At 38.6% G+C, this 12,587-nt stretch overlaps 1 protein-coding gene across 1 annotated transcript; it reads left to right on the top strand.

Moving 5' to 3' along the window:
* Window positions 1-134: 134 nt before the first annotated feature.
* On the top strand, window positions 135-5,781 carry CZH9orf40 (chromosome Z C9orf40 homolog). The gene is made up of 2 exons (XM_036403914.2): window positions 135-488; window positions 4,455-5,781. Exons 1-2 carry the CDS (start codon window positions 168-170, stop codon window positions 4,611-4,613), a joined length of 480 nt encoding a protein of 159 aa, XP_036259807.1. The 5' UTR covers window positions 135-167; the 3' UTR covers window positions 4,614-5,781.
* Window positions 5,782-12,587: the final 6,806 nt, after the last annotated feature.

The following is a 12,587-nucleotide window of genomic DNA, read 5'->3' on the forward strand; positions in this document are numbered from 1 at the left end:
CCTCCCTTCCCGGCGGGGTGAGGGTTTGGCTCTGAGGGCGCTTCCCGCCCGCTCCTCCCGTCAGGCCGTGCGGCGGGCAGCTCCGCCCCTCGCGGCGGCGCCGAGCGTGGCGCGCATGCGCGGGCGAGGCACAGGAGCCCCGCCGAGCCGCTGGCGCGCGGCCCCTCATGGCCAAGCGGCGCGCGGAGCCGCTGATGTGCCACGTGCCCGTCAAGCGGCTGCTGCGCGAGCCGGCGCTGCCCCGCGCGGGCGAGCGGCGGCCCCAGGCAGAGCCCGGCGGCGCCGGCCCGGCCGCGCTCAAGCGCCCGCTGGAGGAAGCGGAGGCGCCGCCGGGAAAGCGGCTCGGGCCCGGCGCCCCCCGTGCGCAGCCGGGGGACGCGGGCGGCGGGCGGCGGCGGCGCGGCGGGCCTGTGGCGCCCCAGGACGCGCCGGCGGCGGAGGGACGCGCGGGCGGCCGGGGCAAAGAGCGGGCTGCCACCGCCGCCGAGGTAGCTGTGCGGGACGGGCCCGCGTCGCTCGGTCGGCGGGGAGGGAAGCGGGGGGCGGTGCCGGTAGCGGCTGAAGCGTGTCTGCAGGACGCGGGTGTCCGCCGGGGGTGCTGGCGGGCTTTCGCCGGGAACGCTCAGTGCCGCCCCGGCTCATCTGCCCCTCCTGGTCGCGGGCATCTTAAAGCTCCTTTTACTTTTGTCTTCCTCGAGGCAAGAGAAGTATCATCCAGCATTGCCGATTCCCTCCCCGCTCCGTGCCATAAAACAGCCTGTCCACCTCACCTGAGGTTATGCTCATCTTTATCCCCGTCAAGCAGTGCGGTGGAAGCTTGCAGAGATTATTGTGGTGTCGCCTCTGTTGGGTGAGGGTGAGGCTCACTACGGCGTCAGCTTCCTTAACTTCTTGTTTTGACATTTAATAGCAATGCCAGAGCTGTCTTTTAACCAAAACATTTAGCGGAGGCGGTGGTCTGAGGGAGGGCATCAGTGTCGTAATGATTAGAGTATATTGAAACGACTTTTCTGATTAACTTTGAATAATATACGTTTTTCTTCCTGGCCTTGATTGCTTTTTACACAGTAGTAAAAAGCAATCTGTAGTTTGTTTTCTGTAGTTCAGAAAACAAAATTTCGTACATACGAAGACAATTGTAATTAAAAAAACCCCAAAAACTCCGCACAACCAAAGCAGATTGTGATCAGATTTCACACATTTCAAACATAGAAGTTAGGTACATATTAAACTAACTTTTTCTCTCACCTGGATCTTGAAAGACCAAACTGTTAGACTCAGTGATATAAGTGGCAGAAAGTCTGATCAGGTTAGATGGGCTTTGATTGGCAGTTGTAGACTCTAATTTCGATAATTTGAGGCCTCTCAGAGCATAATACCCACATACGATCTGTAAAGAAAACAGTAGCTTTTATTTTTCATGCTCTGCCTTTTTGTGTTTTCTTGGTTGATTGATTTGTTAGTGGGTTTTATTGATGATGGTAAAATTAAGGCAGGAAGAAATTCAGAAAGAATTCTGTGTCATATGAGTATTATACAGCCATTTTAAACACAAGCATTTCTTTTAGTTTTGAAGACGGAACACATATATTCACAAATGTAGTAATTAAACAAACTGAACAAACCTCTGCAGAACAGTCTGACTCCCATCACAGGTATACTTGCTCTTGGTGCTGCTTGGCATAATTTTGTAAGCTTTAGCAGTGATCAGAAGGCCACAAGCCCCTTGAATTTCCACACAGTAAAGATTAGTTCTCTATGTAAAATATTTTCCTAGGTGTGTATTTTTAACAGGTTGTTTCTCATCAGCACAGTATTGTGTAAAAATTGTCTTAGTTTTAAAATAAAGCTTGATTACGACTTCAGGCTAGAGCTATTTTTTCTGGTTTTTGTGTGTCCTACCTGTATATTCTAAATACTTTATAATGCTATTTCTGATGATGATTCTTAAACCTTTCTGAAAATATAGTGTCTAGGTTGGTATTATTCTTTGGTGTTTATGGCTTGTGTATTTCATTACATTAATAAGTATGATCAGGATACTGTTAATTTCACAGTATTTTAGTGAAAGTTTAAAGCATCATATTGCAGTTGGCCAGAGAAGAAGGATTATTTTAATTCAAAGTACACTTTTGCAACTAGAGTTGGAAAACTAACTCCTTAAATATTATCAACTTAGTCTATAGAAACTGGGCTTTTGTATCTCTGAGCTTGCCTACGTTGTTGCCACCTTGATAGAACTTCTACTCAAAATCTATGTGGAAACTTACTTAGTCGAAGGTGAATATTTGGTGTTTTATTTTACCTTCTAAGTATGAATGTTTAGCATTTGTGCCTGTCTTTTGTACTTTTATTTTTCATTTTCACACTGCAATGTTGCTGATCTGTAAACTTGAAAGCTTTTGAGAGTAATTATGCATGTAGTCTTAGTCCAAAATTGAGTATGTGTTTATGAGCTCTTAGACTGTAATAATTTTGAAACGAGGGTGCTGTCATTCACTTTATGCATACAAAGCATCAGGGTTCTGATTTTAAGTACTTAGCTCTCAGTTAAAAAAAATAAATTAATAAAATGTCAGGGGAATTCAAATAATGCAGGGGAGAATTTGTAAAATTAGTTGACAGTTTCTGAAACTGCACCGCCTGAGATTTTTTAAAATAATTTGTTAGCCACCGGCCCCGCACAGTTCTGTGTGAGTGATACTGCCTGTGCTGCAGTACAGATTGGAAAGTCATCCTTTCCACACTTGTCAATTGTTGTTAATGCTGTGCAGTACAAAACTTCCAGTTTACAAGAATGGGCAACTACTTTTAGTTTGGCTTTCTTCCAGTTTCAGTATAATCAGTCCTTTTGTTCCTGTGTCACCGTGTCATTTAATTGGTTTTGGTCTCAATTAATGGGAACTTTTGTTCTTTAATGTTTTCTGAAGACAGACTTTCCCAATGAGGAAATTCACATTAGTAGTACTCTGTAGGCAAGGAGCCATCTTACTGCTATGAAATGTCTGCACCTTTCATCCTCTCTTAATTATTACAGGTTTTAAATCATGCAGGGGCTTTGTAGCAGGAAGATGTTGCTTGGTACAACAGATTGTAGTTCAGGAGAGGTCTGTGTGGTAACAAATAGAAAAATGTATTCTCTAAATGAGAAGTATGGTGATTTTATGTACTTCTCTCTTCTGGGAAGAGTGGGGAAAGCGTAATTTTTCAGTATTTGAGAAGGTGTAGGGATGATACTCACTACTGTTTTTTTTTAATTCTGTTGCAAAACCAACAGACAAGTAATTAATATTTTCAAGAGCCATACTGTAGAGGCCCACTGAAGTTGGCTTAGTCACAGTGTGGATTGCAGTCGTGCTTTGACCCCCCACAGGCTGCACTTTGGTATCTCAGGAATACCAAAACAATTACACCAGTTTATTTGTTAAAAATACTTCTGTTCAGTTTCTATTACAGCTGAGACAGTAATAGAGCTGAGACAGTAAAGTAAAATATTAATAAATTCTAATTGTATGTTAGCAAAAATGCAAACGCAATATAATATGAAAATGCATTTTTTTATATTTGTGTCAGCATACACTGTTTTTTATATACTAGAAGAAAATACATGCTCATGACCTAAGGAATGGCTTAATTCATTCCTCTGCCTAGATGTATCATGTCCATAAGAACATGTACAGCTTAGCCATTGTTGATAACTGTGACATGTTTATAAACAGGCAGTGCTCTTTCTCATAGACATTTAAAAAACAATTAAAATTGTGATGCCGTATTAAATTAGTAGATGAGAATATGTTTGTTTCTCCAAGGTTTTTTGAGATATTATCTAGTTAGATAGGTTGGAACATTGTGCTCATAATGCCAAGGTTGTGGGTTTGCTCCCCATATGAGGTATTCATTTAAGAGCTGCACTTGCTGATCCTTAAGGGTCCCTTCCAGCTCATAATATTCTGTGATTCTTAAGCTTTCCTCTCTTGAATACAAAATTTGGATACAGAAAAGAGGAAATAGAATGTTTAAAATGCTTTCTTTATCCTGCATGTATCATCCCTCTGAGTTGCTGTTAAGTAGCTAAATACATTTGTTTGAATACCAGTTTCTAAAAGTGCATGAAAATTGAATACTATTACAAGAAGAAAAACCAGTGAGCCATTTTTGTATGCAAAGTCCAGTAATTGCACAAGTTTTACACCTTTTTTTCTGTGCAAAAGTCGTAAGCAGAAGAAGTGTATCGAATATGGAAGCTGTTACATAATTCTTGGCAAAAATATTAGAAAAGGCAGAAGTAAATCATGATTTAGTTAAGAATCATAAAGTAGTTGTTAATACATAATAGCTGAGTAACTCTTCCTAGTTTCAGTTTCTCATATAAAAAGTTTCTTTTTATTATTTTCTGCTGCTGGTATAGACATTAATGTTTTGTTAACTTTTTGTTTATTTGTCTCTTTTCAAAGCAAGAAGAGGAATTCTGTCAATATAACTCATTCCTGTACTGGAGAGCACCACTGCCTGCTATTGATTTGTCTGATATTCAGAACCTAGATGAAGAGACTCCATCGGGTGCTAAAACTGCTGCAAGGACTGATACTGCAGAGACTGAAATGGAAACCTGATCAATTGTTTCATAGCTGTGCATCTGTTCCCAGGGAACTTGTTTCCACTGAGGTTGGGGTTTTGTTCCTTGGGTGAATATAAGCATGCTTATGCGGTCTTGGAGAAACTGTTGTGGCAGTCTTTAAAAGCAAATCTGAGTTGCCTTAGTGGATGGGATAAACAATATTGGGTACTTAGGAGGAAGCTATCTGAAGGTGTGCAGTAAGGAGGAGCCAACAGTGTCTAACCGGAATACTTGAAGACATGGAGGCAGACTAAAAGAAGAATATAGAATTTAGAACTTTGGGATGCAATTAAAAGAAATGGGGATATGTTACATGTTGAAAGGAAATGCAGAATTATTTTGTCTGTCCTGAACAAAAAAACGTGTGGTACCTGAAAGTGGAGTATTTAACATGTGACTTTATCATAAAGCACACAAACTTTTGTGATTTCTAATGTGTTCTTTTTTTTTTTTTTTCTGTATAATAGCTAAACCAAAAAATAAGAGTCCATCAAAATTGGACAAAACATTCCCTTTTCTATGCAAACCAAAAACCAAGTGTGGCAGAGAAGGGGAAGGAAAAGGGGCTACTTTCTGCTGAAAGCTGCTGCTGTTCTGAAAAGTTTCACATTCTCATTGTGAAAAAGTTTTTTCACCTTCTCTTTTTTGCATTATGGACAGCAGTGGGCACCCATTTTTTTATGTTTTTGGTTCATTCTAAAGTTACTGCTGTTCTTAGTCTTCGTGATGTTGCTCTGAACCAGTTGATAGCATCTGAATGACAGGTTTGGGCAGATGTGTCAAGAAAAGTTAGTGCAATATAAAATGACCACACACGCTTTTTCAAACTATACTGAAGGAGGTGTGGTTTTGCAGAGACTGTGAATTTTGCAGAAAGTTTTTGCAGAAGTTCATTCAAATAGTGGTTTTTTGCTGTGTAATATGAACTTGATGTTTGTGATTTGCAATTTATTTACATATTGAAGTACAATTAGAAAGACATCTTTAATAATAGACTGAAGTTGTATGGGAAGACTTACATTTTGGAATATGATTTGTCTTTAAGGATAGAAAATGTATTTTTTCTGTAATCACTATGGAAAAAGGCAACTTTTGAATTTTATTTTTTTCTAATAATGTGTTTGTTAAAGGACAATAAAGTTTTGCCTATGTGTATGTGAAAATTTTGTCACTATTACTATGTGAAGTTCTTGACTTTATTTCATAAGATTGCTGCTTCTGTATCTTTGTTTTACTAGGTCTTTTTGCTTAAAATAGTGAGCTTGTCAGCTTCCTTGGTAAACACTTGGAAACTTTGTCTGCAATTTGTGCTGCATAGGATATCTGTATTTGTTGCTTATTCATTTAGCTTGTTAAGATCTCAAACCTTCAGGAGAAAGGAGGTGGCTTAGGGACTTAAGCAGTTCATGGTGCCTCTTTGGATATCCTTCTACCTTCTGTCAGATTAGCTGGATACATATTTGGACAATATGTATTTTTCTCAGTTTTAACATTTTGTTTAAGTTCAAATACAACAACTTGTTTTAGGAGGTACTTTGAAATTTTTTTAAAAAACAAACTTTTTTCTGCAAGAAGGCTATAAAACTGCTATTTCATGTTTACTATAACCAAAATAAATTAGTGAAAAAATAGATCTATTAATTTGTTGAGGTGTTTGAGTTGGTTATATGATTAGGGGTTTTTTACGCCATATACATGCTTTCCTGTATTTGTGAGTTTTATAATATTTCAGAGCATCCACTGTTCTCAGGATCCAGTATTTTGCATTATTAGCTAGTATCTTTGCAACCCACTGGTCATTTAAAATCTGCTTGGTGCTTCATTCATGGTAGGTACATTCTAGCAGTAGCCTGGATTTTATTAAAATCAGTCATTCCACTCCTTTCATGGAACAGAAGATGTTTTATTATGGTCTTTCAAATACATGTTTGATCTATCCCATAACCAGATAAATAAGTCCTTTACAACAAATTAAGCTTGCAGTGTGCTGTAAGCCATATGTTTTACTTCATTTGCAATTGTGCTGTAGGCAAGCACTTTCCTCATAGTTTTTCCAGTTGTAGACTCTGTTACAGGCTGGAATGTTATGGTTACTTTTAGAGTGTTTCCCGAGCTGATTAATTTTTTCCATTCATCTCTTTGCAAATAGAGGTAAATTTAAAAGCCTTGGAAAACTCTTTGAAATTACTCTTGAGAGTCTGGGTTATGCAAAAGGCTGGAGCAGTAATGGGGGGGTGATCACAGATCACATAAATTTTGCACTAAAGGGGACAAAAGGTATAAGAAATTGCATTTCTCAGTGTCTGGTGTCTCCAGCTGCCATGTGACACTGAACTGCCAAATTGCTGGTCTTGACTTCTGACTCCATTTTTCTAGAGACCTTTCATTCAAAAGCTGCCTATAAACTATATGTAAATGTCAGTTTTAATTTGCATATACATTAACATCCAGTGAAAAGAAAATGTTCTTTTACGATAAAGAAATGCCATCACACATTGCGACAATCCAGTAGCTGCATACTGACTGACAGTTTAAATTTGATATAGTTTTGAATTTCAGAATGAAAAAAAAATTATATTTTCTATAGTTAACTAGGAGTTTGTATTCTTTATAATATTTCTCTCTAAAAGGAAAGACCAGTGTCACAAGCTTAAGTACTTGTAAGGGGTAACAACTAGACACCACTCAGGTTGATCAGGTGCAGTATCAGCAAGTTGCACAGTAAGGGTACAGGAATAATAGCAAGTCAGATGTTAAATATGTTTCAAAGCAGATTTAAACAGCAAAGTAGCATGACCAACGTTTAATAAGTCTTTTGCGTTATTCTAAACTAAAGGCCTGATTTACATTGTTTGATTTGTGTTTATTGAAGAGATGGATTATGTTTATGGTTCCTAAGATAGATAAGTCTCCGGGAAGAGATTAAAGCTCAGTCCGGATCAGGAAAGTGAAGAACTACGGAGAAAAACAGGCTGCATAAGTGAACGTGTGTTGGGTAAGTAGACTGTGGTAGAAGGAAAGGGAAAAAATGGGGGATGGAAGGTGGATCATGAAGTAACTCAGCTTGTGAGTTGGCCAGCAGATCAATGACAATATTTTCAGCATTAGCTCCATTTCAGCACAGCAACATTACAGTAATTTGAATATAGTATCAACTAAATAGTTGATACAGTAATAGGTTTTTCACTGTTTTGACAATTGCTGGTTGATTTTTTCCTGTTGGCCAGGAATTTAGTGGATGTTAAAAAAGCATGCTTGTATATAGGAACTTGGAAAATATATAGGATCCTTCATAAAGAAGATGAAAAGTGTGCAAACGTATATGTTACCATATGAAATTAAAGATAATTAGTGTCCAGCATCTGCCAGCATGTTTTAACCAGAGCAGATTCATTTGGGGAAATTAATGTATTCTTTTGTGAAAGCCTCTGACCTTGACTGTGGGAAGAGGAGTTAGACTGCACAGACTCACTGTTTCTGCAGCAAAACTTGTGCTCAAAGGAGCATTTCATAATAACTAATATGCCTGGGCTGGCTTAATTACTTCCATGCCTACAGTTATAACTTTGACACTCTAGGTGGCAATACACATTCACAGCAAGTTACCATGAATCTGGAAAACGTTTTGGGCATGCTTTTATTCCAGACTGCTACTGAAAATTCAAGCTGTGACATCATGAATGCTAATCATGTCCTTACTTGATAAATAAGGGCAGATCAACTCACAAGTCCCTGATCATAATGTGACACAAGGTTTTCAGCATAACTAGAGTAAAAACAGTGTGTCAAGGAGTTTTGATTCATCTCTTAATTCTCTTCAAATTTCATCCCCCCAAAACCAAAAAGCAGCCAACCAAACCCAATTATCAGTTTAATACATGGGATTTTGTTGTCACTGCTTTGTATCACTGTTTCCTTTAGTTAGAACTGGGGAACAAGCTTTATCAGATTGTGTGTTGGATGAAAACCTCAGCTGGTGTCTGAAGGCTACTTGAAGTGTCTAATATGAGGAAGAGAAAGGTAAGTGCTAATTCAAAAGAAACTAACTCACAAAGAAGTATTTAAATATTTGTATATAGGTAATTATTTGCGAGGTATGAAGAAAATTAAGAGAAGGAAGATACTTATTTTCCTATTTCCTGAATAAAATTCCTACTTCATGCTTTTTGTATTAGAGAATTTGATGGTGATGTAAAGTATATTTTAACAGTATATTTTAATTAGTGTTGTATTTGAAAGTAGTAGTTGTACTCAGTAGTAGTTTATGTTTTTAATGTTCTTGGTGAAGTATTCTTGTATTCATGACTTAGTCACTTCTAAGGACTTAGAAAATACTGTTCTTTCTTCTCTTAAAACCATACAGATAATAACTTTTTCCCCTACTGAAGGAAGAAGTAGTTTTTTTATTAGTGAAATGTTACCATTCCCAGGGGAAAAAATGTGAAAGCAGGATGGAGGCAAGCTAAATTTTTGTTTCTGTGTTTACTTTTTAAAAAAAAATATTATGGTGGATGATTGTTTTCTTGCTTTTTTTTTTTTTGTCTTATTTTACAATAATGAACTTTTGAAAGAAGGGATATGGACTAGCTAAGCATTCAATTTTTTTTCCACTTTCTTTATGTGAATGCTTGCAGTTCATATTTGGATTAATTGAGTATGATTAATTAAGTGATTTACCAAGTATGAGGTTGAGAAAATGAAACAAAAAGAGCACTGTACTATCTTCAATGAAGTTTAAGCTAGAGAAAAGGCTTTCATGCAGAGCTATGAAATGAGCCATTCATTGTTCTCTTCCACAGGTGAATTTTGTATCCTTCATTTGAGTAGTACACAGATGCACTTCTACCTAAATTGAAACACAATAATAAATTTTATTGGATCTACTCAAAGTGTTAAATACCTCTCTCTGAAGCCTGATGCTGCATGCTGGATATTTTCTTTTGATGCTTCTACTTGTAGAGTATGGAAATTGCTTTCAGTTTCTTTTAATTCCTGGAATTAAAAAAAAAAAAAAAAACCACCAAAAAACAAAAACCACCACCTTATTTTGTTTCTGATCACATAATTATTATGTAAAAACTGCTTTGGCATAAAGTAAGCTACCAAAATCCTTTGGTTTCATGATCATCAGTTGGAAACCACAATTTTTTAAAAAAATCAAATAATCACAAAAAGTTACATCTGTGAATGCTATAATAGTTTATCTTCTTTTACCTTTATGAAGTTGGAGAAACCTGTGATTGAAAAGAGGAAAATCTACTTCAGACAAACTTCTGTATTTCTAAATGTGTAATGTCGAAATACAGAGACACCAAAGACAGCTTTTCATTGTAGAAGTTTAACTCATAAAAATAATTCTGAAGCAAGATTGTGCAATACTGTATGAAAATTAAAATCAGTCACACTAATTTGATGTGATTTTCACAAGGATGGAACTAAACTCATTCTGTCTCCTAGGCTAGTTAGTTTTTCCTCAGAAAAGAAAAATACGATGTATTTTTCTTTTAATAAAGAAAATTAAGATGTTTTCATATGAGGAAGGAATTTAAGAGAATACAACCTAAAATATCACCTATGCTAATTCCTGTGATAAAAAACCCTACAATTTAAAAACACACTATAGCAATTAGCAAACAGATTGGTATAAAATTTATGTAAGAACCAAGACACTGGGTTATAAGAGAAGAATATTGTTTTAGAAATGGGTGATTGCTGAAAGGAAGGAGTAAACTTAATTTCTTGAATAGAAGTAAGCTTAAATTTACTTTGCTTTCCTTTTAGAAATCTGGGTACCTAAAGGTGAAATTAGAGCAGCAGCAATAAACAGCCGAGTTAATGAGTTTGACTGTTCATATTATGGTATATTTCTATTATTTAGTATGGGATAGCTACTCAAAACACTATTTAAAGAATAGTTGTCATAACAGTGCTCTGCCTAGCTGACAACAGCATCTGCTGATAACTGCCTGCTGCTTTCAACACAGGGTACTCAAAACCACGCCTGCAGGCACGTGCAGGTGAATCCAAATGGTTCCCTGCCTTTTCTGCCATGGCTTGGCCATCAGGCAGTACGTGATGGGGAGCCCTTGCCCAGACCCCAGAGCTGCTAGGGTAGCCTGTGAAAGCCAACAGTCAAGTGTTTGTCCCTTGTCTGCAGAGCAGCCAGCAGTTATTAAATGCACATGTCACATGAATAGGGATGTGCCTTCAGCCCTTGGAAGGCTGGCACAGACAATAGACAGTATTATTCACCATGAAACTGCCCACCTTCTTGCACTGTATAATCTGGCATTGCTTTAAGTCCTGTGTTCCACTCTGAGAATGGGTGTGCTCAGTGTACTTCACAGATACCCTAGTAAATTCAGGTTTTCTCTATTTTAGTCTGTCACTAAAGGACAGACTTCCTTCTTCCTTAGTGAAGCGTGCTGCTTCATGTACATTCATCACTGTTTAACCCTTGATTTTCAGGCATTCAATTTGTAGGTAACTTTTTACTTGGGTTTTTTTTTTGTGAATAGTTGATTTTTAGGTAAATAATTTTCAGTTAGTTCAAATTAAAGAGATCAGTCACGTGGATAGGGCTCTTTTTTCAGTCTTAAGCTCAAAGATTTTTGTTTGTCTCCTCTAAAGCTCAAAGCATTTGCTTTGACACATCTTTGATATGAATGCCTCTGTTTTCCCAATTCTAACTTCTGTATAGTCCCTGTGAGAAAATACCATAAAAACATAGAATGTTAAGGGTTTGGAAGGGCCTTAAAATAATTTTGAAGGGATTTAAAATCTAGTTCCAATCCCTGCTGTCATGGAAAGGGACACCTCCCACTAGACCAGGTTGCTTAAGGCCTTGTCCAACCTGGCCTAGAACACTGCCAGGGCTGGGACATCTCCAGCTTCCCTGCAGGTCCCTTTCAGATACTGGAAGATTACTATGAGGTCTCCTCTCCAGGCTGCACAGTCCCAACTTTCTCAGCCTGTCTTTGTAGTGGACATGTTCCAGTCCTCTCACCAACCTCATGGCCCTCCTCTGGACTTGCTCCAACAGTTCCATGTCCTTCTTATGCTGGGGACACCAAAACTGTACACAGGGTGGGTGACTCCAGGTGTGTCACACAAGAGCGGAGCAGAGGGGCAGAATCACCTCCTTTAATCTGCTGGCCACACTCCTTTGGATGTAGCCTGGAATGCATTTGGCTTTCTGGGCTGCAAATGCACACTGCTGGCCCATGCTGAGTTTTTTCATAACTATCACCCCCAAATCTTTGCCCACAGGGCTGCTCTCAATTACATCTCTGCCCAACCTGTGGGTGTGTCTGGGATTGCCCTGAGCCAGGTGTAGGACCTTGCACTTAGGTTTGTTGAACTTTATGAGGTTTGCATTGGCTCACATCTCAAGCCTGTCAAGGTCCCTCTGGATGGCATCCCTTCCCTCCAGTGTTTGACTGCACAACTCCATCTTGGTGTCACTGGCAAACATGCTGGGGTGCTCTTGCTCCCAGTATCTGTGTCACCAATAAGATGTTGAAGAGTATCTGCACACTACCAACCCCAGCTTGTGCTGTGAAAAAACTGGTGGGAAAGGAAAATACAGATTTTGAAAATTGTTTTAAAATGAGGTTTTGAGAGCTCTGGGGTAATGTCTGGAAGAAATGTCATTGAAGAATCCATATACCTGTCATTTGACACAGTCCAGGAAGCTAAGTCAGACAGTAATCTTACCTTCTAGGAGTACTCTGAAAGTACTTTTGAAAAATCTGCTGACCACTCTGAGAGATACCAGGAATGAGGGAGCTACAGAAGAGAGGCAATATTCCCTGAGGAGTATTTTACAAAACCTTCAAGACTACTTATTCTTAGAAGTAAGAATTGTGTTATTGGTCAATAAAGGTTCCCCAGAAATTTGGAAATTTTTAAAGGTGATACTGTTTAGCTACACATACTATCTGATGAGTCATTGAATGTTGAGGTAAAG

The sequence above is a fragment of the Molothrus ater genome, chromosome Z, assembly GCF_012460135.2.
Source record: "Molothrus ater isolate BHLD 08-10-18 breed brown headed cowbird chromosome Z, BPBGC_Mater_1.1, whole genome shotgun sequence".
NCBI classification, from domain to species: Eukaryota; Metazoa; Chordata; class Aves; order Passeriformes; family Icteridae; genus Molothrus; species Molothrus ater.